This window comes from Penicillium roqueforti, assembly GCF_015533775.1.
Source record: "Penicillium roqueforti strain LCP96 04111 chromosome Unknown scaffold_01, whole genome shotgun sequence".
NCBI lineage: Eukaryota > Fungi > Ascomycota > Eurotiomycetes > Eurotiales > Aspergillaceae > Penicillium > Penicillium roqueforti.
Window position 1 is genome coordinate 146,098 of NW_024067565.1, and position 26,083 is coordinate 172,180.

General features: G+C 49.1%; 9 protein-coding genes across 9 annotated transcripts; 6 read left to right on the plus strand and 3 right to left on the minus strand.

Moving 5' to 3' along the window:
• Positions 1-282: 282 nt before the first annotated feature.
• On the minus strand, positions 283-2,267 carry LCP9604111_1015 (uncharacterized protein; the record flags this gene model as incomplete). Its single annotated transcript, XM_039073872.1, has 5 exons — positions 283-635; positions 1,600-1,696; positions 1,760-1,977; positions 2,036-2,053; positions 2,240-2,267. The coding sequence occupies 5 exons, from the start codon at positions 2,265-2,267 to the stop codon at positions 283-285; spliced, it is 714 nt and encodes a 237-aa protein (XP_038933563.1).
• Positions 2,268-4,660: 2,393 nt separating this feature from the next.
• On the plus strand, positions 4,661-5,300 carry LCP9604111_1026 (uncharacterized protein; the record flags this gene model as incomplete). The annotated part of the gene is made up of 2 exons (XM_039073983.1): positions 4,661-4,663; positions 4,740-5,300. The coding sequence occupies 2 exons, from the start codon at positions 4,661-4,663 to the stop codon at positions 5,298-5,300; spliced, it is 564 nt and encodes a 187-aa protein (XP_038933574.1).
• A 307-nt stretch (positions 5,301-5,607) lies between these two features.
• Positions 5,608-7,705, minus strand: LCP9604111_1037 (DNA-directed DNA polymerase alpha subunit POL12; the record flags this gene model as incomplete). Its single annotated transcript, XM_039074094.1, has 3 exons — positions 5,608-5,781; positions 5,852-7,151; positions 7,206-7,705. The coding sequence occupies 3 exons, from the start codon at positions 7,703-7,705 to the stop codon at positions 5,608-5,610; spliced, it is 1,974 nt and encodes a 657-aa protein (XP_038933585.1).
• A 235-nt stretch (positions 7,706-7,940) lies between these two features.
• Positions 7,941-9,122, plus strand: LCP9604111_1048 (CRAL/TRIO domain protein; the record flags this gene model as incomplete). The annotated part of the gene is made up of 2 exons (XM_039074205.1): positions 7,941-8,733; positions 8,791-9,122. The coding sequence occupies 2 exons, from the start codon at positions 7,941-7,943 to the stop codon at positions 9,120-9,122; spliced, it is 1,125 nt and encodes a 374-aa protein (XP_038933596.1).
• Positions 9,123-11,901: 2,779 nt separating this feature from the next.
• On the minus strand, positions 11,902-13,188 carry LCP9604111_1059 (FTR1 family protein; the record flags this gene model as incomplete). Its single annotated transcript, XM_039074316.1, has 4 exons — positions 11,902-12,430; positions 12,483-12,928; positions 12,982-13,103; positions 13,158-13,188. 4 exons carry the CDS (start codon positions 13,186-13,188, stop codon positions 11,902-11,904), a joined length of 1,128 nt encoding a protein of 375 aa, XP_038933607.1.
• A 731-nt stretch (positions 13,189-13,919) lies between these two features.
• fetC (putative ferrooxidoreductase Fet3) lies at positions 13,920-15,725 on the plus strand (the record flags this gene model as incomplete). The annotated part of the gene is made up of 1 exon (XM_039074427.1): positions 13,920-15,725. The coding sequence occupies one exon, from the start codon at positions 13,920-13,922 to the stop codon at positions 15,723-15,725; it is 1,806 nt and encodes a 601-aa protein (XP_038933618.1).
• Positions 15,726-16,093: 368 nt separating this feature from the next.
• On the plus strand, positions 16,094-16,519 carry LCP9604111_1081 (uncharacterized protein; the record flags this gene model as incomplete). Its single annotated transcript, XM_039074538.1, has 3 exons — positions 16,094-16,191; positions 16,240-16,373; positions 16,425-16,519. The coding sequence occupies 3 exons, from the start codon at positions 16,094-16,096 to the stop codon at positions 16,517-16,519; spliced, it is 327 nt and encodes a 108-aa protein (XP_038933629.1).
• Positions 16,520-18,006: 1,487 nt separating this feature from the next.
• LCP9604111_1092 (uncharacterized protein) lies at positions 18,007-23,394 on the plus strand (the record flags this gene model as incomplete). Its single annotated transcript, XM_039074649.1, has 4 exons — positions 18,007-18,103; positions 18,197-18,520; positions 18,589-18,779; positions 18,841-23,394. 4 exons carry the CDS (start codon positions 18,007-18,009, stop codon positions 23,392-23,394), a joined length of 5,166 nt encoding a protein of 1,721 aa, XP_038933640.1.
• A 995-nt stretch (positions 23,395-24,389) lies between these two features.
• LCP9604111_1103 (GDP-Man:Man(1)GlcNAc(2)-PP-dolichol alpha-1,3-mannosyltransferase) lies at positions 24,390-25,898 on the plus strand (the record flags this gene model as incomplete). The annotated part of the gene is made up of 2 exons (XM_039074760.1): positions 24,390-25,233; positions 25,291-25,898. The coding sequence occupies 2 exons, from the start codon at positions 24,390-24,392 to the stop codon at positions 25,896-25,898; spliced, it is 1,452 nt and encodes a 483-aa protein (XP_038933651.1).
• Between the last annotated feature and the right edge of the window lie 185 nt (positions 25,899-26,083).

Genomic DNA, 26,083 nt, shown 5'->3' on the forward strand with positions numbered 1-26,083 from the left:
ACATAGATATGTGAGATAGGAAAAGAACCATTTATAGTAGTCGAGTGCAACTTTTCAACATCAATTAATCTCATCACGATCTCTGAATGGCCACCCCTTTCTCAGTAGATTAATGTCTTCTGTGTCACCCTCCGCAGTAGCTATTAGGGAACTCTCAAGCTCGGCAGACTTCCGAACAGCCTCTTCGAAATGCTCATTGCTGACCCAGCCATCTTCACTTGTTACTTCTATCTGCTCCCGCCAATGATCCACAAGTTTGTTGATATTAAACCATAGTTGCTCCTATTCATAGAAGCCATCCAGCTCCGCATCGGTGAATCGCACAGGACAAGGTATTCCTATATCAGACAGGTGGGGCCAGTAATCAGCCATGAGGACTAATGCCCCTTTCAGTGTCATCAAGTTTCCACTCCATTGCCTGCCGGCCCTATCAACAAGATGCTGGCGAGGAAAAAGGATGGGATCACGAAGAGCTTCGAGGTGCGCCTTGTTCAGGTGACCGTTAAAGATACGATAGTAGTAAGAGATGAGACGGCGTCGCTGGAGTTCATCAGCTTCGAATTTTTTGTCAGCCGGAAGCATTCCGTATTCCGGTGGAAGTGATGGTTCTTCAAGATGAGGGGTTTTTTCTGCATCTGGATTCTCGAATGTACGGGGGTAGCCTGCGACCAGCAAGCGCGGCTCAATTGTCGTATGTTGCCAGTCAATGATACACGAGGTGGCGCCAGAATCGGGGGAAACAAAGATGTTATTTGGGTTCAAATCTAAAGATCGTCAGGTTTTGTCAGTGATGACTGTCAATGAGACGTACCTGGGTGGCGGAGAGTGGGCCGATTAAGTGAACTGTCAGCAACCTTTGGAAGTAGGTATGATGCCAATGCAATGTACTTCTCCAGAAGACGGAGGTAATCCTCGAGGTCTTTTTTCCCAGGGAAGACATCATTGTGCGGGAAAGCAAGTTCTCACGGCTTCCCGTACCGCTGAGTCCATTCAATTTCCTTCTGTGCGACAGATAAAAGATAATCTTGGGATCGTTCCCTGTGATGATCAAAATCTGAACTTCAAAGTAATGAAAGTTACACTCACATGGACCACAGCGGAGATTCAGACCGGCCCTTCCTTCATACCAAAACATATAATCCGCAGTTGGACCAATGCAAAATATCTCCGAGTCTTCACATTTTTCAGTGCTCGCTATATATAGCACAGCTTGAAGTTCAGCGGGAACATCTTTCTTGAAATAAATGCTCCCAATAGACCGGAAGATCCCATTATAATCGACTTGGTTGTCATTCAATAGGAAGTTGGGGGAGTTCAACAACACAATTCAGACATTAGATGACAGAGCGGGCTAGAAGTTTTAATGTAGAATTAAACCACTCATCGTCCAAGAGCTATTGAGCCGAATGTCTATCCCTAGGATCAAACTTCGTGATCTTACGAATGAACTTTTTGTCCTCAGTTGAGACCTCGTTTGTTGAAATATGTCAAAGGGCATCTGCTTCCCATGAAGACGGCTCATAACCTGCATAAGCATATATAACGTGGAAGGGGGTGCGATTTCCTGATAAGAAATAGGAAATGGTCCAAAGAACTGACATTGCCTTGTAGGAATCTTATGATCATATTCATCATGATCAGCTGAGACATCGGGCTTGAACATGAAGTAGTTATCGCCATATATCAATGTGATGAGCTAATAATATACGTTAGCAGGGAGACAATATACGGGTGGTTGTTACACGCATTGCACACATACCATTGTACCAAACGACCATATATCAGTTGAAATACCCCAGCCAATTCGAAGATGAGCCTCAGGACTCCGCCATATGGGTGCCCCTATGAGATTTTCATCGTACGCATACTTGGAAGTCGCAGGGATAGTACTTCCAAAGTCTGCAAGTTGCACATCAGTGAAGCTTACGCCCTCAACTTCTGTGCCGTAGTTCACGAGAATATTGTCCTGTTTGACATCTGCCACGATATAGTCAGATTAGAGTCTGCGCAAAAGTTGCGGTGATCATATATTGACCGGTATGCACAAATCCGCCTTGATGTAGCACATCTAATGCTTGTAGGACTCGTCTAGCAACTTATTTGATTTCCACTTTGTTTTAAGCACATCTCGCTCGTTTTCTAGGCGAAAGTGGCGAACACTAATGACCACTATTTGGCCGATTTGAGACCTTTCACAATTAGCCTTTTTCGTAGACTCGCCGGGCTGATATCCGCGCACCTTGCCAACCAGACACAGTCCTGGGCATGCTTTATAGTATTATACGAGGTCACTTTGCCCTTCAAACTCTGACCAAGATGGAATAATGCAGACATTTTCCTTCGACTGTCGATTAGTTATTCAGGAGAAGAATGGAGCAAGAAAGATCGCAGCAACTCTGGTAAACAATGGGCGTTGAAGTCTCACCGGCTTTCTTATGTCTCATGCTGGCCACCGTCGGGGTCAAGATCATCTAGGGTTAGAGTTAAGTAAGTTAACATTTGTCTTCACAAGACGAGAGTCACGAGACAAGCCGAGGGGTCTTAGGTAGATGTCGACATGATTAAAATGAGGCTTATTGTGACGAGAGGCTCTTTGTCGACGCAACGACGATCCTTTGGTAACAAGCTGCCGGCGCAGAACGTGTACAGGGCCTGGTACAATATAAACAACTCTTCTCCAAGCACTCGGACAAGCCGAACAGTTGGTGAAGCACCATTTGGGGGTAGTATGAGCCCAATGACACAGTGCATCTGTCATTTGCAGAAGCGTAGTCAAGCTACTAGACCTCAAAATCACAATAAGTATGGTGGGTGGTTAAAAGGAATATACTAGTACACGGACAACCCACCTGAGCTGGAGAAATAAAAGTGGACCTGTGGCGGAGACCCACTCTCGGATTATATATAATACTATATGCGAGGTTTATCCAGTGGTGATGAGTCTTGAGCACGTCGCGAACCCAGGGGAACTTGTACAAAGTAAGTCAAGAGATAGGACCACCAGTTTGGAAAATAAGTCATAAACTACTTATTGTAGGTATCAAGGCAGATGATATCATTTTCGTAGAGCGAAAAAAAAAAAAGAAAAACGAAACGACAGCTCAGAGATTCGAACTCTGGTCCCCGAAGGGACTCGCTTAGCAGGCGAGCGCCTTAACCACTCGGCCAAACTGCCGATTGATGATAACTGTTACACTTGCTTATTTTATTAGGGAGATACAAAATCAGGCATTTACGGTCATGTACATGTGTCCAACTAACCAGCCTTGGAATGTCCAATTAATTATGTGTACAGTCAATATCTGATCGTTCTGTTATATCCAATCATAAATGAGGTTTATGGTCAAGGGCAGGTCAAAGGAGTCAGTCCTATGGATGTATGCACTGTTGTCGAGATCAAGAGAGTAAACAAAGGCCGTGTTGTAACTATATGGCACTTGGGAGAAGTTTTGAGAGTGAATTTTGCTGGCTGTAGATCTGAGATATTAGCCTGCCGGTATTGCTGGCTCCAAATTTGCTGTGTGTGATTCAGTTATTCCCTGGCAGATATGTATATATATTTTATTTCGAGACCCACATACTGCACCTCGTGGGAGTAATCGACTCTAGAGAGAAAGATATATGGCACCCTTTCAACCACCTGCTACCAGAGAAGTCGGCGCCGTATGCGGCTTTTCCTCGATGAAACGTTCTAGTAATCTGATCCACCACCAAGATGACCCAAGGGATGTTATGCTTAGATTCTTCGACAACGCCTTTCTGTATGTATTTGTTGGATGTTACCGCGACCCACCTATCAGTATACCAGTTAAAAGAATGAAGACAATTTATCTGCAGGTATAAAAACAAAAGGAATAAAGATTAGGTGGCGTAGGACCAAAGAGATCTCGACAAGGCAAACGAAGTCCAGGTACCTCTATCCCTACCGACACTCCGGTTGGGAGCGTATTATCAAGCCTGTGATGATCAGGTTTGATGAGAGCTGATATTAATTGTTTAGAAAATAGATAACTACAACTTTGCATAGTATTGCGACACCCCCATTCGTCGCATCATCTGGAAACTACCTATACTTTCGTGGAAAGCCCTAAAATGAGTATTTAGATCTATCGACTCGAAAATGCGAGAAATAACCAAACACTTGCTTCCAACTGCTTCCAATGAAGTAGTTACTAACTAATACTTGCTTTATTAACTATCGGTCATAATGATTTATCTCGGATAAATGCAATATCTATCTTGTTGGGTGGCAAAATATCACCAAATAGGCAGTTTGGCCGAGTGGTTAAGGCGCTCGCCTGCTAAGCGAGTCCCTTCGGGGACCAGAGTTCGAATCTCTGAGCTGTCGATTTCTTTTTATTTTTTCCCCCCCCTGTCTTATACCTACACTTGAGGAGTTATTCCCCCTTCTCACTTTTTATACATGGAGCCATTTCCTTCTTGCGATACGTGGATATGTTTTCTAAAGCCATATAACTAGTGATTACCTTGGATGTTGTCATCGAAATTGCACACGTGATATGAGCGGTGTACCCAAGGGCTATTTTGCCGTCAACAACCGTCAACATGCCGATAAGGCATTGTGAGCCTCAACAAGTTCATTGGCAAGATATTCTCACATCTCTTAAGATCCCTGTTAGCGGATCAAGGATCCCTCAAAATGGTAAATACTGAACCCTACTCTCGCCTAGAATCCCCTAGATAGTCCACCAATTCCCAAGCTAACACCAAACCACCAGAGCAAAGACTCCTCCGCCTCATACCTGCACATGCATCAGCCGCGGCTAGCAGACCTCTTCGAAGAATTTACACGCCCACACACCTCAACAGCTACCAACTCAACAACAGACCCACACAACGCCAACAGCGCCTCCGCTGCAAATCGCGAAGCAGCAAGCACAAATGCCATACCCTACGGGTCGACCTCTCCCTCCACAATCCCCTCATTCCTGCCAATAGAAGACATCTACGTGGCACCGCAATACCAGCCCCCGAACCCTGAAGACGAGGATGATGTCGTCCCAGACCAGCATGCGGCGTTCGGCATCACTCGCGCCATGGAACGGAGACGAGAGGCCGTGTGGCGCGATCTTGGTCTCGAGGCGCTTGTTAACGGCGAAGGATATGGACCTGATGCTGGGCCTTTGACTGGTGCTGGAGGTGCTGGGGCTGCAACCTCTGGGCCTGGGGCTACGCTGCGGGGTAGTGGGGGTGGTGCGGCGGCCGCTGGGGCGCCTGTTATCAGGGTCAGGGATTCTGGGCGGAGGATGGGTGGACGTAGGGTTATTGGGTTGCGGTAATAGGCATCAGTGTTTACTGAGCCTTTTGAAGAGTTGTCTTTTATTGGGATTGTTGCTGCGAAAGCCAGGCGGGTAAATGGCTGTCCTGTGTTGCATTTTTTACTGGAGCAGATTCTTTCGGGCTGGATAGCCTTGTTATGATACCCACGTTGGATGTATCCTTCTGTTGTTATGATATATCTTGAAGATCATTGATTCGTTTCCGTTTGCGATTTCGTTCCAAGAACCGCCAATATCAAATGGCTGCAGATCTAACTTAGTCTGAGCCTTAAACGCCGCGCGTAATGCGATATGATTATACATTCCCCTAGATACGAATGATGTCGACCCGAGCCCGCTCGTACAGTTTGTGGCTCAGTTGTTTCTGTTCGCGCTCGTCCTCTGCCAACAGTCGGGGATGGACGGCCATTTGGGCGTATGAGCCCGCGGCGCGACGCTTTGATAGGGTGCCCGGGTTGATGACTAGCACACTGTCGACGACCTGCAGAAATTATCAGGTTAGCACCATTATGGAAGGTGGAAGTAAAAAATTTCGGCTAGGGATAACATACTTTCACGAAAGGCGGCAGCATGCTAGGCACAATTAGAATATCAGGCCGGACATTCCACCACTCGCCTAGTTTCATGTAGGGAATATCCAGCATAGCACCTGTAGCCATGCCACCTTCGAAGCCGGGCTTTGGAAGATTTGACCGTGCAGTCGGAGGGAACAAGGGGAAGAAATGGCGTTGCTCGATGAGATACTTGGGCAGACGGGTGAGCAGGTTACCCTCTGCGGGTCGACCATGCAAGACCTCTTCGCGGCGAAGTTCGGAAAGCACATCGTGTGAGCACATTCCAATAACGCATTCGTTGAATGACAATGTGGCGGGATTCGAGACAATGCGGACCTGCTTAGGGAGACCAAGGTCCTTCCTGGGGAGCTGCTCCTGGGGCCAGGAGACGTGTCGGCTGAGTACATCGCGGACAGACGGAACCAGCACGATCGTGATGCTTGGGACAGCTGCTGCAAGTCGTGCTAGTGACGTTGAGATACAGTGCCGGAACATTAGGGACATTGTAGCTGTGTCCGGATCGAGGCCCTTGATGTCTGGCAGGTCAAAATCGCCCGATGCAAGAAGAGGGTGCTCGATGTCCAGGAACGGTCCCATCAGCACCAGACTGTCGGCGTAGTTTTCGGCTGCCTTCTGACATAGTTCCTGCAGTGGCTCGAAGTCCAGATTGTCGTCCGCTGTGTAGGGACCGGCCGCAACCATGATATTAAGCGGTGGGTTTGCATCTCCGTCAAGTCGCTCGTTGATGCCGTCTAGTACCATAGCTGAAGATACGGCCGGTGGCATCAGGGGAATTGGGAGCACTTCCTTGACAGTGAAATATTCACCAGAAGGGTTGATTCCTCGGAGAGCCACGATTTGGCCTGGGAAAAAGTTCACCGAGGGTACGGAATCCACCTTCAATGGGACTCGTCTGCCGGCTCCGGTCCGACGCGAAGTCTCAAGTACGAGGGATGCCGGGTTCAGTTTTCCCTCGAGACTGTCGGAAGCGATCCGCCCGACAGCAATAATCTCGCTTGTACTCTGGATAGCTGCACTTCCAAATGTAATATCGTCTGAATTGAATTCTGCCTGGAATATAGTCGCGAACACGTCTATACGATCATCCAGAATTTCCGATGCTTCTGACAATTTCATGCCCATGGGCTTGTAGCCAAGCTTTTTGAGGTCCGTATTCGCTGTTGGCTTGATGCGCGCCTCGGAAAATGGCGCCATTGGGGTTGCTGGCTGGGATAAGTGCGCATTGAGGGTTTCTATCGTTTGACCAGGATTCGGTCGATCGGAGAACGAAACTGCTCTGTTCCTGATGTCAGCACCTTCAATTGAACATACACGCCCCGAAAGTACATACTGCATGCCATCGCCAGGTGTTCCAGTTGGTGTTTTTGTGCCGGCTTGTGATCCAAACTTTTCGAACTTGCTGACTTTTGGTGTAGCGGGGGAGGTGAATTCGGCCTTGCGCTTCGCTGATCCAAATCCATTCCCAGTTCGAGCATTCGAGCCAGTTGGTGTCAATTGATCGAACATCCCAAACATATCGCCACCAGCTGCAGCCGCGCCCCGCGGAGTTGCTGTGTTTGCAGTTCGTTTTTCTGTGTGCCGGCCGGCCTTGTCACGACTTTCGCGTTCCAAAGCTTCTTGAACATCTTGCTTGAAGCCTCGCACTGTTTGCATAGTCAAGGTTACCCCTTCGCCCATCTTTATGCTGTATGATTCCCATTTGTAGAACAGCTCCTCCGCGGTGATCGAATGCACCCGCAGTATGGAGAAGAGCTCGGCAAGGATGTCTTTTGGGATTCCATCGGGGAATGAGCCCACAAAAAACTCATTGAGCTCTCCCTCGGCATCCATTATGGCGAGGTGTGTATCGTGGAAGGGCAATGGACATTGAAAGTGCAGACACGCGCAAGACGCGTGAGACCGTGTCGCTGACCTAAGCGGCCCAAAGCAGTAATATTATTCGAGTTTGATCGGAGTGGACCTGTCGATCGCGAGAATTGTGATTAGCTTGCCCCTAAATTTATTATTCATTCTCTAGATTCCCACGTGTCATTGTAAATTCTATATATTTAGATCCATCAAGATCATGTCGAACTCCGAACAAGGCGCTACTGTGCACCCGCCCACCAATGGCGATACTGTGTCCGATACCAACATGCAGGCATCGGCCGAATCAGCCCCCGTGAACGCCCAGGACGAGTCTACTTCAACCTCGCAGCCAATTGACCTCGAGCTACCGACATCCGCTGCCGACGGTCTCATTCAGAAGCCTTTCGGCAAGCCGCTGGACACAGCCAAGCCAGTCGCACCTGCGCCGCTTACCCCGGAACAACAAGCCAAGTACGACACTCTGTTGAAGCTCGTTTCATCATGGACCACAGTCGCAGACAAGGCCGAGAAGAATGCCCCGACATCTCCTATAACCGAGGATGAGCAGATGTTCTTGACCCGCGAATGTCTCCTGCGCTACCTACGCGCGACCAAGTGGAACGTGTCCGAGGCTGAGACACGACTTCAGAGCACTCTCACCTGGCGCCGCGAGTATAACCTGAAGAAATTGACGCCTGATTATATTTCAATCGAGAATGAAACAGGCAAGCAGGTCATTTTGGGCTATGATATCAATGGACGGCCATGTCTGTATCTCTTGCCCTCCAACCAGAACACGGAGAAGAGTGACCGCCAGCTCGAGCATCTTGTCTTCATGCTAGAGCGGGCCATTGATCTCATGGGACCTGGTCAGGAAACTCTTGCTCTGATTGTCAACTTCAAAGAGACGAAGTCTGGCCAGAACGCAAGCATCAGCCAGGCCAAGCAGACGGTCGGCTTCTTGCAGAACCACTACCCTGAGAGACTTGGTCGGGCTCTGGTGATCAATGGTTAGTGATGTCATATCCCAGTCAATCTTATGACAAGTGACTAACCTCCTATATTAGTGCCCTTTGTCATCTGGGGATTCTTCAAATTGATCACACCCTTGATTGACCCGAATACTCGACAAAAGCTCAAGTTCAACGAGGACCTGCGTCAACACGTCCCGCCTAGCCAACTTATGAAGTCCGTGGGTGGTGATGTCGAATTCCGCTACGACCATGCATCCTACTGGCCTACTTTGAACAAGCTGGCTGAACAGCGCCGTGAGGCGTACCGTGAACGCTGGGTTCAGGGTGGCAAGCAGGTCGGCGAGTTTGAGAACTACCTGAAGGGCGAGGACGTTCCCAACCTGTCCCAGACCAAACTTGAGGCCAAGGCCAGCGAACAAGCTTGATGGGAAGAGCATATTATTTTGCGCCTATTTTGGTGCATTTGCATTTTTGGTCACCGTTTATTTCATCTTTTCTATTGGTCAATAGCCGGCATTTGGTCACAGCGTTGGATTGATTACTGTTGGATTGTTTTACATATACCGCTCTGTTTCGACACGCCTGTTCATAGACATGTCAATCTTTGTCAATAATTAAGCGATAACTAGAGTACCCAAATTATAGATACCTAATTTCTTCAGTTTCCTGTTTCCTATCATACATACACATCAATAAAAGAAGACAAAACGATAGATATTGATACTTGATTATATATAGGCCGGAGTTAGTTTGGATGCAAAAGTCAATCTTGTTGTAGCACAACGATCACAGTAAGCAAGAATAGCTGGATGCAGTCGCTATTATTTCTCTAGATTTAGATAGCTTCTAATCTTAACACCGTCTTCATTAAATCATAAGCCTCATGTGCGTATCATAGCCGCTCTCTTCTATCAGATACTATACTCTAGATTAACAAAGCTTCTCCAACGGATTGGCGCTATTATCATTACAGCATGACTGGCCGAAGAAGAAATGTTGCCTGTAGACTGTTGTCCAACGCCTTTCTCGGGGGTCATTGGTTGAAAATGGTACTGTTGGGATTACATCGTCCTTGGTAGATACTTATTCTAGCCCGACGATATGTCGGATAGGTTAACCCGATGGTGACGTAAATGAGCACATAAACTTCTGCTTGACCTCTTGGGCAAAAGCATCCTCGGCTGCTTTCTTTTTATTGCGTAAAACCCATGGGACAAATGTAAAGTGGAGCTACAGGTGAGCCCATGGGCCCACCTGTGTTCTGGATATCGCCTACTGTAAGCAAACCATCCTCAACCAATGAACATCCTTTGGCCTTCGGGCCCCAGTCTGATTCTCTTCCGAACACCACGCGAGGATATCCATGAACAGTAAAAAGTCTAAATGTATCTAATCAATCAGATAAAAATTCAAATTCCTCCGATGATCGAGTTTCCATCCTTCCATGGAAAGTTTGGTGGCGCTAATTGTTGAATTACCAGAATAAAGATATCAGCAGGGTGCTTCGGGCGAAGTATGGCATTTTCTCGCTGGAGACCTTGTAGACCGTTCCGTTTTAATGCCTACTCTCTGTCGCTTTTTGCTCACTGAGTAAAACCTAGCATGCCCTTGAATACCACGTGACTTTACAGTCAGCAGCTCAGCTCAATGTAAAATGCACCACGCTAGCCCCATCCAATGAAGTCTTTGACCAACACACAAGCTTTTGTGATAGGGCGATGTAGTCCCAGAGATAAATAGAGTCTCGGGACAAAATTCTTGGTACAATCTTTGCAGCGCAACATTTAACAACATCGCGCATCATCGCATCATAATGGGGGATCAAGCAAACAAGCGTATCATGGATCAAATCCCAGACACAATCCTCAAACTCCTCCAAGAAGTTGATCCAAGACCAGTTCGAATACTGGGTGGCACCCCCAACAGCTTACTCGACCCTGGAGATTATTTGGGATTTAATACGTCCATTTGTGTCAAAGGCTCAGTGTTCTATTCACAAGTGTCGTCCAGAAGTCCAGACTCGTTTTCTCGCTGTGAACGTATACCCTGGAAACCCTACCTGATTTGACTTTCTAATTATAATCAGGAATGGAAGCTGCAATGCTGGGGGCGGCTCAGCCCAAGTATACAACCTTAAAGACGACCATGAGCGAGCAAGAACTAATATCTACCAAACTATAGCCAATTCCTTAAAGTGACACAGGATCTTAACGACATACCCAGGGTTCATATTCCTTACACTTTTAGATACAGTGCTGTATCAGGACTTCGTAATTAACAGTGGGAGCCCATGACCTACAATAAGCGGTATGGAGTAATGGAGGCGATATGGCAAGCCACAGAATAAATGGCCATAGTCAGAATACACGTGACTAACTAGAGCATGCTCAGTCTGAGCCCGTGCTGACATCTACTTGCTGATCCTGAGCCTGAGCGCCCTCATAAACGGCGGCAGCCTAGATGGGAAAGGCCTCACCGGGCAGACATTATCCTGTCTATACGACGTATAGCTACATATAAACTGGTGGCTAACGTCGGTAAGACTAAAGAGTTCGGAATAAAATAGTCTGATGCTTGCATATTCCTTATACAAAGTGTCGGATTTTACATTACTCCGTACTCCGTAGAGGTTCCAACGTTGACAAAGTTTTTCACTTTCCGAATCGGTTGAGCGGGTACACTATGTCCTCTGTACAGCCACCGTATTATGATAAGATTGCTATCAATCAGTTGGATACTCGGTCAGAATTCTCCGGGTATTCCCCGTTTCCCCGTAGCCCTGTAGGCCCATGCTTTGGACCCCTCATTAATGTAATTATCCCGACTAGGTTGCTCAAGTGAGAATTCCGGTTTTCGGAGCGCGTTTAGCGAGACTTATCTGCTTCTAAGCCTTGCATTAGAGGAATTATCCCGACTACCTGAGCCCATGGGTTGAATGAATTTAGGACCGGGCAGTGCTTAGTTAGGTGGGGAAGTACGGGCTACGTCCACGAGATACCAAGACCTCGGGAGACCCTGCATGAAAGCTTAGCGCCACTTGGTAAAATTACTAGTTCACATGTCAAAATCGATTTCCAATCTACAAAGTACAAAATGAAACCTTGGGAGCTCGCTTCCTCGGCCCAATGATCCTGCTCTCGCCCAGTGGACCACTCGCCGTAAGACCCCATCCGATATTCGAACCGCCCGATCTCTCTCGATTGATTAAATCTGAAGAGCCAAGACACCAGTGCCTGCACGCTTCTCCGAAGCGGGACCTCTTGTCTCAACGGGTGCTACCGGATCTTCATAGGGACGGCGCAGAATGAAGGCTCTCGTCTTGGCCTTGGCCCTTGCGACGCTGTTCATAGCCGGGTCAATGATCGGGATAGCTCCACGCTTCTCACGGTAGAACATCAGCGCATAGCCAATCATGACACAGATCCAGTATAAGTTGTAGGAGATCACGGAGCCGTAATCGGCCGAATTGGTCCAACCAAGAAGCGCGTTGAAGATACCCCAACCGCCGCCACCTCCCAGCTCTGGGTTACAACAGTTCACGTGCCAGACACTCTGTCGGATGTCGTAGGATCCGGCACCAGAGCCAGTCTCCGACGCGTCGCCTCCGATGATGTTGTTCCAGGCGTTGTTCTCCAAGTACCACACACCACGCGAGAAAAGACCGGCGGCAACGAGGTAGAGGAAGCAAGTGGAAATGATCAAGAAGATCTGCATCGAAGTCTGCCGTCCACCTCTATCGGTATGTTAGCGCTGTATATTTATCAAAGACGATCGAATCGACATACCGGTAGATAACAAATCCCACCGCGATACCAGCCAAAAGGCCGCAAAAGACGGCCAAGGGGAAGGAGGTGGCAGGGAGCCCTAATCCAACACCACCAACATAGACAACGGCTTCGAGACCCTCACGGAGAACCGTGATAAATGGCAGGATGAACATGACGTATTTCTCCAACCATCTCTTGACGCGACCCTTCTTTGTCTCGTTAGGATCGTGCTCGTGTTGGAGGGCCTTGGCGAGCTTGACACGCCATTTGTCTTGAAGTTTAGACACGCGCAGAAGGGCAGCGCCCATCACAGTGATGATGATCGATGCGATGATTCCCAGAACACCCTCCCAAATATCCTCGGTGCTGGAGAATGTGTCCGTTCCGAGGCCGTAAAAAGCACCAATCATACCTGCTCCGACTGCGAGACAAATAAATAGACCTAAGGCGCATCCCAGCCAGACCTATTTGTTTTAGCAGATGAAATTGCATAGGAGTGTAAGAGCCGGTCGCTTACTTGTTTCACTAGTCTTTTATACGTCGGGCGATCACTCTCGTAGAGCGATTGTTTCAAGAATGCCAGTAGAACTGACACGACCACCGTCGTCTCGAGACATTCTCGGAAGCAGATAAAAAACACTGATTGAATATTTAGTAAGTAGTTGTGTATTCCAAAAAGCAGATGAACTATACCGGTGACAGCGAAGACCTTGTTATTGCCCATGATGCTTGATATGACTTTGCCAGTTCCCCAAAGTTCAAGGGAGAAGAGACTCAAATAATATAAAGCCACCGGAAAGCAAAGCACCCGATAAGGTCTCTTGTAGCCGTCTGAAAAATATATATCGAAATTCAAAATTCAAAATTACGCGGGAGACAACAAGCGTTTCGATGTCTAACGACCCACCTGTATTGATCCGATTGAGCTTAGCATTCTTGGAGGGTTCCCCGTATCAGAAGCTTTTTTGGGCATCTGGCATTATGATTCGTGGCAGTGGATATGTCTTGAACACGAACGCTCACCTGGCCAGGGTCCAGCCACCTTAGTTGAGTTGAATCGGAAAAATAACCGGCCTGAAGGGATAGAGGTCATGCCATATTCCTTAATTTGGCAGGTGAGCAGAAGTTCATAAAAATGTGATTCGTTCACCATTGAATATTAAGCGAACACCTTGCCTTATGGCTGTGTCCACCGTTGGTATACCTGGAACCAAACCAATAAGAAGGGGGAAACCTCCCATGGATTTATATCTGATTAGGATCAGAAGGATCGGAAAGGATTGAGTTTCCCCTTATCAATCTTGTATTGCGCTCGGACTATTCCAAACTTCCGTTCCCAAGCGTTCCCAGGCTTTCCTAAGCTCATAGTCCTTCTATTCCTCTCTTCACCCGGAAACTGGAAATTCTTTTCCTGCTTCTTCCCCGGCGAAGTATTCAAGCATGACTGTATATACAATGCTGTTCCGCCTTGCGGCAGTACTACTTCTTGTACAGTACTGTCAAGCGAAGACAGTGAATCTGGATTTCAATGTCACCTGGGTCAATGCAAACCCTGACGGTCTCTATGAGCGCAAGGTGGTGGGCATTAATGGCCAGTGGCCGCTACCTGTGATTGAAGTGGACAAGGGAGATCGCCTGATTGTCAATATGTACAACGGGCTTGAGGACAAGGAGACTTCCATCCATTGGCACGGCATGTTCCAAAATGACACCAATAATATGGATGGTCCAGCGATGGTTACCCAATGCCCAGTTGCTCCTGGCGCCTCGATTACCTACGACTTCACCATCAACCAAAATGGCACTTACTGGTATCATTGTCATACCGATGCTTGCTACCCGGACGGCTATCGACAGGCTTTGATCGTGCACGATGATGAGGCATATTTCAACGATATGTATGATCATGAGGTTACCGTTACGATGAGTGATTGGTACCACGAGCTTGTTGAGGACATTCCGTTCATTCGTGTCCAAAACCCGACGGGAGCTGAGCCTGTTCCGGATGCCTTCCTCTTCAACGACACTTTGAACACCAACATTCCCGTCGAGGCTGGAAAGACCTATTTGATGCGATTGATCAATATTGGTGCCTTTGTGGCGCAGTACTTCTACATCGAAGATCACACTTTCCGCATTGTTGAGATTGATGGAGTATACGTTGATGCGCAAGAGGCCGATACTCTTTACATCGCTGTTGCGCAACGTTATTCTATCTTGGTTACTATGAAAAATTCCACGGACAAAAACTATCCGATCGTGACAGTTGCCGACTCAATTCTGCTGGATACAATCTCGCCTTCTCTTCAGCTCAATCAAACCAATTGGCTCGAGTACAATAGCAATGCAGCGCATCCGCAAGCTGTAATGAAGGTGGATATTGCCTCCGACCTTGTCCCATACGATGACGTGAAGCTTGTTCCTCACGACCGGATGGAGCTCCTCCCAGAACCCGATATGATTATTGAGGTTGCCGTCATTATGGATAATCTGAATAACGGTGCGGGCTATGCGTTCTTCAACAATATCTCCTACACGAGGCCTAAGGTTCCAACATTATACTCGGTCCTCACATCTGGAGATTACGCCACGAACCCGCAGGTTTATGGAGAATTCACACATCCGTTCATTCTCCCCCACAATGCGGTCATCGAGGTGGTCCTCAATAACCAGGACGGCGGTTCGCATCCCTTCCACTTGCACGGGCACAACTTCCAGCTCGTCAGTCGCACTCCCTCATATGGCCCTTCTTTCAATGACTACGCCGACGGTGACCCACTTCCTTACAATGCAACCGATACCCCCTCTAGCACCTTCCCCAAATACCCTGCTCGCCGAGATACCTTCGTCGCACCACCCCAGGGCAATTTTGTCATCCGTTTCGTCGCTGATAACCCTGGTGTTTGGTTGTTCCACTGCCACATCGACTGGCATATGTCGCAGGGCTTGGCGATGTCATTCATCGAAGCCCCGAAGCAGATTCAAGAGCGAATGTCGCTGACAGAGAGCGAAATTAACCTCTGCAAGGCTGCCAACCTCTCCTACGAGGGCAATGCTGCCGCTAACACGGAAGATCTGCTCGACCTGACCGGTCAAAACAAGCAGCTTCCGTGGCTGCCTGCTGGATTTACGGCGAGGGGAATTGTCGCAATGGTTTTCTCCTGTGTGTCCGCTTTCCTGGGCATGGCGTTCATTTCCTTCTACGGTATCTCAGGCATTCAAAAGGAGACTGCTGTGGTTACCGAACATGAGGAATCGTGAGGTATTTTATTGGATTTCTGCTGTACTTTAATATATATATTTGTCTTTCTTAAGTGGATAAAAATTTTCATTCACCTTGAATTGTTCGGTTATCAAATATTCCTTGCATGTGGAATATAGCAATACACGTCTGAATGGTACTTTCCAAGTGAAATTTAAAGGACAACTTGGGCTTCCCCGCAATATCAACCCTCGGTCATCGGCTTTACTTTCCATTCCTGGGAAGCGACGCTGAGAAGTACGGCATCGCATTCTCAGGTATGTTGACATTTGGCAGAAATGACAAAAGCCTATGTAATTGGGCTTCAGCAGTGAAACCTTAACAGTATACCGATGCCCAAGTCCCTTCCCAGTTTTGGGCTGGTAATATGCCTCCTCGTGATCTTACCCTCAGTGGTGATCACACTAGCATACTGCCCCCGCTGCGGAGCATCAGTAAGGCCTATGCGCCTGTGTATCCATTTTGGTAGGAAATCAATGAACGATAGTGGACCGACAAATTAGGTTCTCCTAGCGATGTCGCTGTCGTCATCCACGCTGGTATCTGCACCATTTCTGATCCATCTGAATATGAAAATGATGGTTACTGCGGGTTTGGAATTATCGAGGCTCGCGAGATTGATGCGATCAATATGCTCGATACTACTGGTTAGCTCAATGTGGTGATTATGTGCTCTCCAACTCATACGCTTCGACCAGGAACGGATGGCATCACCAAAGACATCCGTGATCGCGTCGGAACTGACAATCTGATCTGTCTTTCGATTGACATCGACACCCGAATCTGCTTGTAAGTGTCTTTTCTGGAGAAGGCACCATTATTTATTGAGGAGTTCCATGAACTTCAACGGGGCGGAGGTAAGGCAAATTTGCTCGTATTTACGCCCATAGCCGTGTCAAAGAATTGAAGAATGGAGGAGGGTTTGAAACCCCCATGTCAGGTTGTAAACAATGATATTCGGTGCTTATGGACAGGCGTTAGGGTTCGGGTTCGGGTTCTAGCATATGCAGCGCAAGGATTTTATTTAGCCTAGAAATCGAAAAAAAGCTAGTTATCGCGGATCCTTCAACGGTTTGATGATAGTGGACCTTTTTTCCAAGCCAATCCAGGAACGAAAGTCAAAAAAGACACATGTTTCAGCGCAGTTTCCACGCTAATGGGTATAAGAGGAAGACTAGATATCTTGGGCTCGAGATGGATAGCCAATTACAGTACTCCAGCTGGAAAGTTCAAGCCTTAAGACATACCACGGAGTACTCTCCAGGAGTACTAATTATGTTGTAAAGACCGTTTGACATAGCAGTGGACATCAAGCGATTCCCCAACTCTGAGCCTGGCTCCGCATCGCGGTGAATTAGGGTGGACCCCGGGTCTAAGAGAACTACCGGATTGGTTTGGCTGGCCCGTCTTGGACACCATTGGGCTCCATCTGGAAGTGAACACGCAGCGATCGGCATCCAGAAGGGCCATTGGGTGAGTGGGAGGGTCGAAAAGAAAAATGAGCTCGGATAGTTCCTTTCAGCCCCTCAAGTGCACCCTGATAGAGCTAAAAAGCAAACCTGAAACGAACAGGCACAACGTGGAGACTTGAAACATCCGGCAGTTTTAATTTATGGAGATAAGCGTCGGCCATAATAGTTCACATTGGAAGATATGTCAGGCAAGGCGTGACATGACACTATTGAACCATGTGCTCGGAGTATTACTCAATGGGACATTGCTACATAGTTATTTAGATAGTAGTTAGGACCCCCTACTTAGTAGAAGATACTAATTAATACAAAGAAAAGACTCCGAACCTTCGTAGAGAGTACATGGAGTTCCAACGATCCAGACCTCGGGAGGTTGATTGCCCCTGAATCCCCAAAAATAAAACTAAAAAGAGCTTTAGAGCATAAAATCACCCTTCATCTTAATTAAACGCTAGACTGTTCCCAGCAGTGCACGGTGTCCAATTTCTCCAGCATCTCTCTGGACCTTTCATATTTCCGCCTCCCTACTTTCTGCAGAACTCACAGAGGGGACTGACAGGTACGCGTCTGGTTGTTGATGTGTTCTTATCGATACGGAAAAAAAGATACTTAGGGGGGGCTAACACTTGACTTTTCTCCACATTCTAGTCATCTCCTATTTTACGCTTCATGACTCCACGCGCTATCGATTAGCACTTCGAATACATTCTATTTTCGTTTTACCTGGTGCGGTTCTCTTGGGGAGAGAGAGATGGCCGTCTCACCGCCAGCATCACCCACTGCACCCCCGCGCCCTATCAGCGCTGTCATGCGCACTCCGCGTAGTACCAGTCGTTTAAGTATGAGCAGCAGGCAAGGTGGAAGTCGTGCATCGGATGAGGATGGCAAGACTGCAGTCAAAGTCGGTATGTGCATTCTTCCCCCTGATCGGCCCATTCCATGCAATCAAGGATACACAGCATCGGCTGGCAACCAAATTCAGGACTGACCTTGCGCAGCTGTCCGTGTACGACCACCACTGAAAAACACCGATCCTGGTTATGAATTGATTCCCCAGAGATTCCAGAAACCCATAGTCCATGTCACCGCGCCCACTAGTCTGGCCGTCGATGTGGGCGCTGCGCGCAAACTATTTGTGTTTGATCGCGTGTTCCCTGAAACCACGGAACAGGAGGGGATCTGGGAATATGTTAGTGATAGTGTCGACTCCTTTGTTCTGGGTTACAATGTCTCCATTATGGCGTATGGCCAGTCCGGCGCGGGAAAGTCCTTCACAATGGGTACCTCCGGTCCCACGGAGCAGAATAACATGCAGAATATGGGTGAGTTTGAAATGCGTTGGTTTCCCAATCAACTCAGGGACTGATCGTGTGTGTGCATTGTGATTTAGGTATCATCCCCCGTGCTGCACAGGTCTTGTTCGATAAACTAGAAGGGCCCTCGAAACATAACCGGAATAGCTCGCATCCGACTACTGGCCTCCGAACACCTCAACGATATTCAATGACTTCTGCCGGGAGCTACGGGAAGTTGAATCACGAGAAAGAAAAGAGTTGGCAGCTGAAGGCCACATATGTAGAGGTGCGCGTTTATTTTAGGGCTTGTTTGCTGGCAGCGCATTGTTCTGACCATTGTCCTACAGATCTATAACGAGCACCTGAGAGATCTACTCCTTCCTGAAACGACAACCACAACCGATCGCAGCAACGTAACGATTCGTGAAGATACGAAGGGCCGTATTATTCTGACTGGGCTGCACCAAGTCAATATTAACTCATTCGACGATCTGATCGGTGCCCTGAACTTTGGCTCGGCGATCCGTCAAACAGATTCTACAGCAATCAACGCCAAATCGTCTCGGTCACATGCCGTTTTCAGCTTGAACCTTGTGCAGCGCAAGTCCTCACCAACCCATGCGACGCCGAGTCCCATAAAGGAGAAGCGTATGTCGATGCCGGTCGACACGTTCAACGCCGGAGAAACAGTCACTGTTGATAGCAAACTGCACTTTGTGGATTTGGCAGGTAGCGAGCGACTGAAAAATACCGGCGCCTCCGGAGAACGCGCTAAGGAGGGTATCTCAATTAACGCTGGTTTGGCTGCGCTCGGCAAGGTCATCTCGCAGCTCTCCTCACGCCAACAGGGCTCTCACGTCTCGTATCGCGACTCGAAGCTTACCCGACTGCTCCAAGATTCGCTCGGTGGGAACGCCTTCACGTATATGATTGCTTGCGTGACTCCCGCCGAGTTCCACCTAAGCGAGACCTTGAACACAATCTCATATGCTCAGCGGGCTAGAGCCATTCAAAGCAAACCCCACATTCAGCAGATTGCAGACGAGGGCGACAAGCAGGCTTTGATTGAACGACTCAAGTCCGAGATATCTTTCTTGCGCCTACAGATCCGCAACTCTGAAGGATCCGAGCGCCGTGAAGGAGGACCCACTGAACGAAGTGAACGTAAGAACGAACGTGAAAAGCACTTGCAGAATCAGTTGTTAGACGTCCAAGAAAGCTACAATTCCCTCAGCCAGCGCCACGCCAAGTTGATTTCGAATATGGCCAACGATTCGCACTCGCCTGCTGCCCACGGCGAAATGGACGACGCTACCTCCGAAATTGGGAAGAACTCGGTTGAGAGAATGCAGCGATCAAGGTCCTTTGCCGAGTCTGTGGAGCAGATGGTTCTAGAGTACGAAAAGACCATTCAAAGCTTAGAATCTTCACTCTCTGAAACACGCGCCTCCCTCTCTATCACGGAGAGTGATTTGCTCGAACGCGAGACCAAGTGCGCCTATATCGAGACGGTAAAAGAACAGCTCCAGACCCGGGTCCAGAAGTTGACGGACCGAGAACTCAACACTGAGAACTACCTCCACGAATTGGAGTCCAAGCTTGATGGCCACTCTACAGGCGAGGAGAAACACGCTGCCATTGTTGCGGAATTGCGCAAGGAGTTAAGCCGGGCCCGCGATAACGAGGCCAGCTGCGAGGAATACATCTCGACACTTGAAGAGCGACTTGCGGAGGGTGATCAGGACATGGAACTTATGCAACGCGAGGTGATGCGCTTGGAACATGTCATTGAGCGCCAGCGAGGCCTCGGGCAGCTAGACCGCCTACTCGGCGAGCTGGACCCAGAAAATGGTGGGGATAGATACGACGTTGCCAATGGCACTGACTACCAACACTATCACCAGCCAAGCCGTTTGCAGGCCTCTCATAGGCACACGCCCTCTCTGGACGTTCTCAGCGAAGCAGCGGAGACAGCCATCCCGGAGTCAGACGAGGATCTTGTCGAGCCGACCATAGAGGCCGAGCTCGAATCTATCGGAGAATCCGAGCAGGGGACGGGTGAGGACTTGAAGGTTCTGGAAACTGCGACTAGCAAGCTGGAGGCACGTCGCACGGAGGCTCTTCGTGAAGACCCGATCGCAAGTCCCGCTCAGTCCAAATTCGTTGCCGACAAGCTTGAGACTGTCACCCAGGAGCTGCTCGACCTGCGTCTGCAGCATGAGAACACCGTTGGTGACTTCGAGAACCTAGAACACAAATACCAGCAGGCTCTCAAGGCCCTTGAAGAGCTTCGCCAAGACAAAATTGACGAAGCCTGCCACCCGGCACCTAGTGTTCAAAACCAACTTTCACCGCGCCCGGTGACTTTTTTAGAGAATGGAGGCACTCCGACCTCGAAGCCTGGAGAACCACACTCATTCTCGCAATCACTCTCATCGGAATTATCCTCGGTCGGGGAGCAATCCACTTTGCGCGCATTCTCTGAGGACGAATCGAAGGCAATTCCATCCATGCCCTCAACCCCTCAAGTGCAGGTGGACTCCGAAGAGTCCGAGAGCATGCGTAATATGCTTGCTGAGCATCAGGAGAGTGCTGAGCTCATGACCCAGAAATATATGGAGTTGCAAAACGAGCATGAGCAGATTCTCGGACTGGTCGAAAAGCTGAAGGCCGAGGCTCGCGCCAAGTCAAACTCACCCCCTACAACCCCTGGCATCAAAGTGATCCGCCGCATGACTAGCCAGAACATTCTGTCAGGAGTTGACCGTGCAACCAGAGCCATTACTGGGCTTCGGCTCCTTGCGTCCGAGGAGTTTGCTGACAAGCCGGACGCTATGCTCAACTTCGACTACCATCTGGATCAAACCATGCACGAATTGCAAAGCCGCATGGAGCGCCTCCAATCTCTAGAAGCCGAGAACCAGGGCGTTAAAAAAGAAATGGAAATGAAAGCAACTATTATCTCTGGCCTGACCAGAGAACGCTCGAGTCTGCAGGGTGCTTCGCCTGTGGACATGGCTTTAGTGTCGCAACTGCGCGATCAAGTCGTCTCCCAGGAAAGGCAGATCAACCACCTTCGAGACGCTCATGAAGCCCGCCAAAAGGAGCTGTTGACTGAGATTGATACTTTGAAGGGACTTTTGAAGTCTCAAGAGAACGCTAGCCGGGCACTCGACGCCGGTGCCGAGGAGCAGGACCGGAAGATCGGTGCTCTGCAGGGAGAGCTCACGGAGTGGCAAGGCAAGCACAAGAGTGCTCTAGAGTCCCTGCAGTCCTCGGAGTCGCAGCTCACTACTACTCTTGCTGAGCTGGAGGGTGCTTTGGCTTCGGTCGCTGCTATGCGCTCTGAGCGTGCTGTTACCGATTCCGACTCTACCGAGAAAGAAGTCACTGCGCAAGAGCTTGAGGGTGGCCGCGCCGAACAGCAGGAGCTTGTGGATAGCCTGATGAACAACATCGAGGATCACAAGTCTACTATTGCTACCCAGCTTGCTACGATTGCCGGGCTGGAAGAATCCCTCTCCGGTGCCCGGGAAAAACTGGCTTCACAGACCACTATCGAGGAAGAGACCAATACCGGTGCTGTTGACCTGGGTCTTTCTTCTCGGATGGCCGAGCTTGAGCAGCAAATTTCCGCCCACAAATCGTTTGTCGATTCTCACAATAATGAGCTAGCTACACTCCAGGAGTCTCACAAGCATGAACTGGCCGAGTTGGAGGAGCGGACTAAGGCCGCTGCCCAGGCCGAGTACGATGCTCGTCTGGCTGAGAAGGATGCTGAGCATGAGCAATCCATGGCGACTTTGCAGAATGATATTGCAGAGTCTCGTAATGAGTTAGTCAATCTGCTTAAGGCTGTGTCGACTCTTCTCAACTCTGAAGTCTCCGCCGAGAACTTGACGGATCAGATCCATGATGTTTTGGTCCAGAAGCAGCACTTCTCAGACAAGTATGCCGAGCTTATGGACACCAATGAACACCTTCGCAAGCAGCTTGAGGCTAACGCCGATGCTGAGAGTCGTCTGGACGAAATAACCAAGAAGAACAACGTCCAGGACGCCAAGGTCAATGAGCTGGCTCTCTTGGTAGCTACTTTAGAGGATACTCTTCGCCAGAAGGACGAACAGGTCAAGAAGAAGGAAGCCCTGGTCGAGGAGATCACAATCGAGAAGCAGAAGAGTGTGCGTCTCGTGGAGGAGCTGGAGGAACAAATTACAAACAGCTTCGATCAGCACCACAACCGTCTGTCCGTCATTCAGCAGGAGCGTGATCAGGCCCTGGAAGATGCCAAAGCCAAGATTGTGATCTACGAAGGCGACATCGAGACGTACCAAGTGCGGATCGAGCAACTTGAGCTTCAAATCAAGAACACCGAAGGCTCCCATGACCGCAGCAGCTCCCTCACCTCCAACCTTCGCAAGAGCTCTTCCGCCGCCTCTCTTCCCTCGCCTCCACCGGCGATCCCTCTCCCTCCCCTCCCCACTATCGCCTCGCATCCCAACGGCGCTTCGAGCGTGTCGCCGCCCAGCTCTCGACACGCCAGCAAAGAGCTGTCCCATGTCCAAATGGTCGAGGAGCAGGAGGCTCGAATCCGAACAATTGAGAAGCACTTGTACGCCGAGAAGCAGCTGACCGCCACCTTGGAAGAGGCCCTCGGCGACCTTGAACTCCAGAGTACCAAGGTCAAGACCGACTGCGAGGCCTGGAAGAAGAAGGCCTGGGAATTCGAGGATGAACTCTCCAACCTCCGCAAGGAACGCAGCTCTGCCCGTCTGTCCCTCCAGGCCGTCGAAGAGGAGCGCACTGCCCGTCGTGAGGCCGAGGCTGCGCGCGCTCAACTCGAAGCGCGCATGATCGCCCTCAACAAGAAAAAGAAGAAGAGCACCCTCAACTGCTTCTAGGCGTTTTTGACTCTGACATTGCTCGCGTTTGAGCTGTTCCAGCGTCAAAAGCAATCGCATTCTCATTCGTCTTTATCGTTCTGTCTGGTTGTACACTTTTTACCTTCTCTGTTACTCTTGTCTTCTTTTTTTTTTTTTTTCTTATTCGTCCCTTGTTTCATACCCCTTTTTTATTTGATTCCAAGCAGTTAGTCACCGATTTCCGTATTATGAGCTTTCACGTTTTTGTCACTTTCCCCTGTCGATTCCGTCAATACCTTGTCCTCCTTTTCTCACTCCATTCTTCACATATTGTTTCTTTTTCTACTTGCACTCATGAACCTATCATGACTTGTAGATCTTTTTATCGCTCTTCTATCGTCCCTACGCTGAATAACCTCGATGTTGTACATTCCGTCGGCTGTTTCTAGATTCCGTTGAATCTTCATGTCGCAATCGGGGGGAATCTTGTCAGCTCTCAGTTGCTTTTCTGCACCTGAATTTCATATGAATGTTCCCTCGTTCATCTTGAAATTCTTGATTCGTCCATTCTTATCAATGAAGTTACCAATGCCAGCTTATTTATTCTTTCTCGCTGAGCCTGTAGAGTACAAATCTGATAGGTTTCGAAATCCACTCCGTGAATCTGACTGAGTAAAGAGCAAGTAGATAATTCGAGCTTTATACTGCTTTGTTGAACCATTTAGTAAGATATCACTCTACGTTGTCTTCAACTGCTTTGCACCGATGACTATATTGGATACTCGGCATGATAGTACGACAAACACTAAGCCCACCACGGCCTTAAGAGCACCGCAATCCAAGGGTCTAGATCCTAGGTATTGGACGTTACAATGAGCTAAAACATCATCGAGACTAAATATCAGACAAATGGATCAATTAAATTTGTGTAATAACACTCTGGCATATTCGCATCACATGACGCGTATACCCCACGTGTCTTTAAGCTGGTTGCAACGGCAGCTCCAATCTCCAAGCTCCAAAAACAACTCACCATGGGCCTCCAACGGTCCGATGTGACAATAATCCACCCAGATCTGGGTATCGGAGGTGCCGAGCGGCTAATAATCGACGTCGCCCTAGCCCTTCAGAGCCGAGGCCACCGCGTAACTATCTACACCTCCCACCGCGATAAGGCGCACTGCTTCGACGAGGCGCGCGATGGCACGTTGGACGTCCGCGTGCGCGGAAACACCATATTCCCCGCCCATATCTGCGGCCGACTCCACATCCTCATGGCTGCTCTGCGCCAGCTACATCTTACCGTGTCACTACTAGGTGAGCTTGGGACAAGGGAGACCCCGGAGGCAGCTACTACAACCACCGATGACGAGGATGACCGCGACGATATCTTCATTGTGGACCAGTTGCCGGCCTGTGTGCCGTTTTTGAAATCGTTCGGCCGCCCGCGCCCGTCCCGACGCCAGCGCATCCTCTTCTATTGTCACTTCCCGGATCAATTGCTCGCGCGCCGAGATGAGGGCGGCTCGCTTCTTCGCTTGGCGAAGGTACTGTACCGGTTTCCCTTTGATTGGTTTGAAGGCTGGGCGATGAGCGCGTCGGATCGGGTTGTCGCGAACTCTAGATTCTCCCGCGGGGTCGTGCGTGACGTCTTTGGCTCGGACCGGTTGGGTGATGTGGAGGTGGTCTATCCATGTGTCGACATGGATCCCGGGGTACCGGTACCTGAGAAAGCGGAGGAAGACCCTCTCTGGGGTGGGAAGAAGATCCTGCTCAGCATCAATCGCTTCGAGCGTAAGAAGGATATGGGTTTGGCGATTCGCGCTTATAATGGACTGGGAGCGGAGAAGAGGGAAGGAACGCGATTGGTGATTGCGGGTAAGAAACTGTGCACAGATTTGCGATCTGTATGAATTCTAACATCGTAATTTTTAGGCGGTTACGACAATCGTGTCCACGAGAATGTTCACTACCACCAAGAGCTGAATGAGCTCGCGACCAGTCTCGGGTTGAAGACCGCAACCTCCAGGACAGTGCTATCTGCACTTTCAATCCCGGAGAACATTGATGTCCTCTTCCTTCTTTCTGTTCCGACTGCATTTAAAGATACGCTGTTGGCACAAGCAAAGCTCCTTCTCTACACCCCCATCAATGAACACTTTGGCATCGTACCTGTCGAAGCAATGCGCGTTGGTCTTCCAGTGCTAGCATCTAATACTGGCGGCCCACTGGAGACAATTGTCGAGGGTGAAACGGGCTGGCTCCGGGATGCCCACGCAGATGAAGAATGGACTGCTGTGATGGACAAGGCACTTTACGGACTGAGCCAGGAGGATCTTCAGCGCATGGCTCTTGCTGGCAAGAACAGGGCGCAACAAGAATTCTCACTCACTGCTATGGGCGATAGGCTAGAAGAAGAAATTTCCACCATGCTGAAAGCTGAAAGAAGGCCATTTAATGGGTGGCAGCAGGTCTTTGTCATTCTTGCACTGGTTGGGGCTCTTCTTGCGGTGATGGCTGCAGTTTTACTTCGAGTGCTATAATGCATAGTTTGCGTCACGCATTAAAATTTTGTACTTTATATTAGTCTATAGATTAATCTTTCTCGAGTTGCACCAGTTTCCCATCTCCTGTACTAAATAAATGTTTTGTCCACCCAACTTTACCAAAACACTCTCACATCCAAGTCACATGACCTCGTGTGTTTTGCTCGCGGTGACGTCGCGTC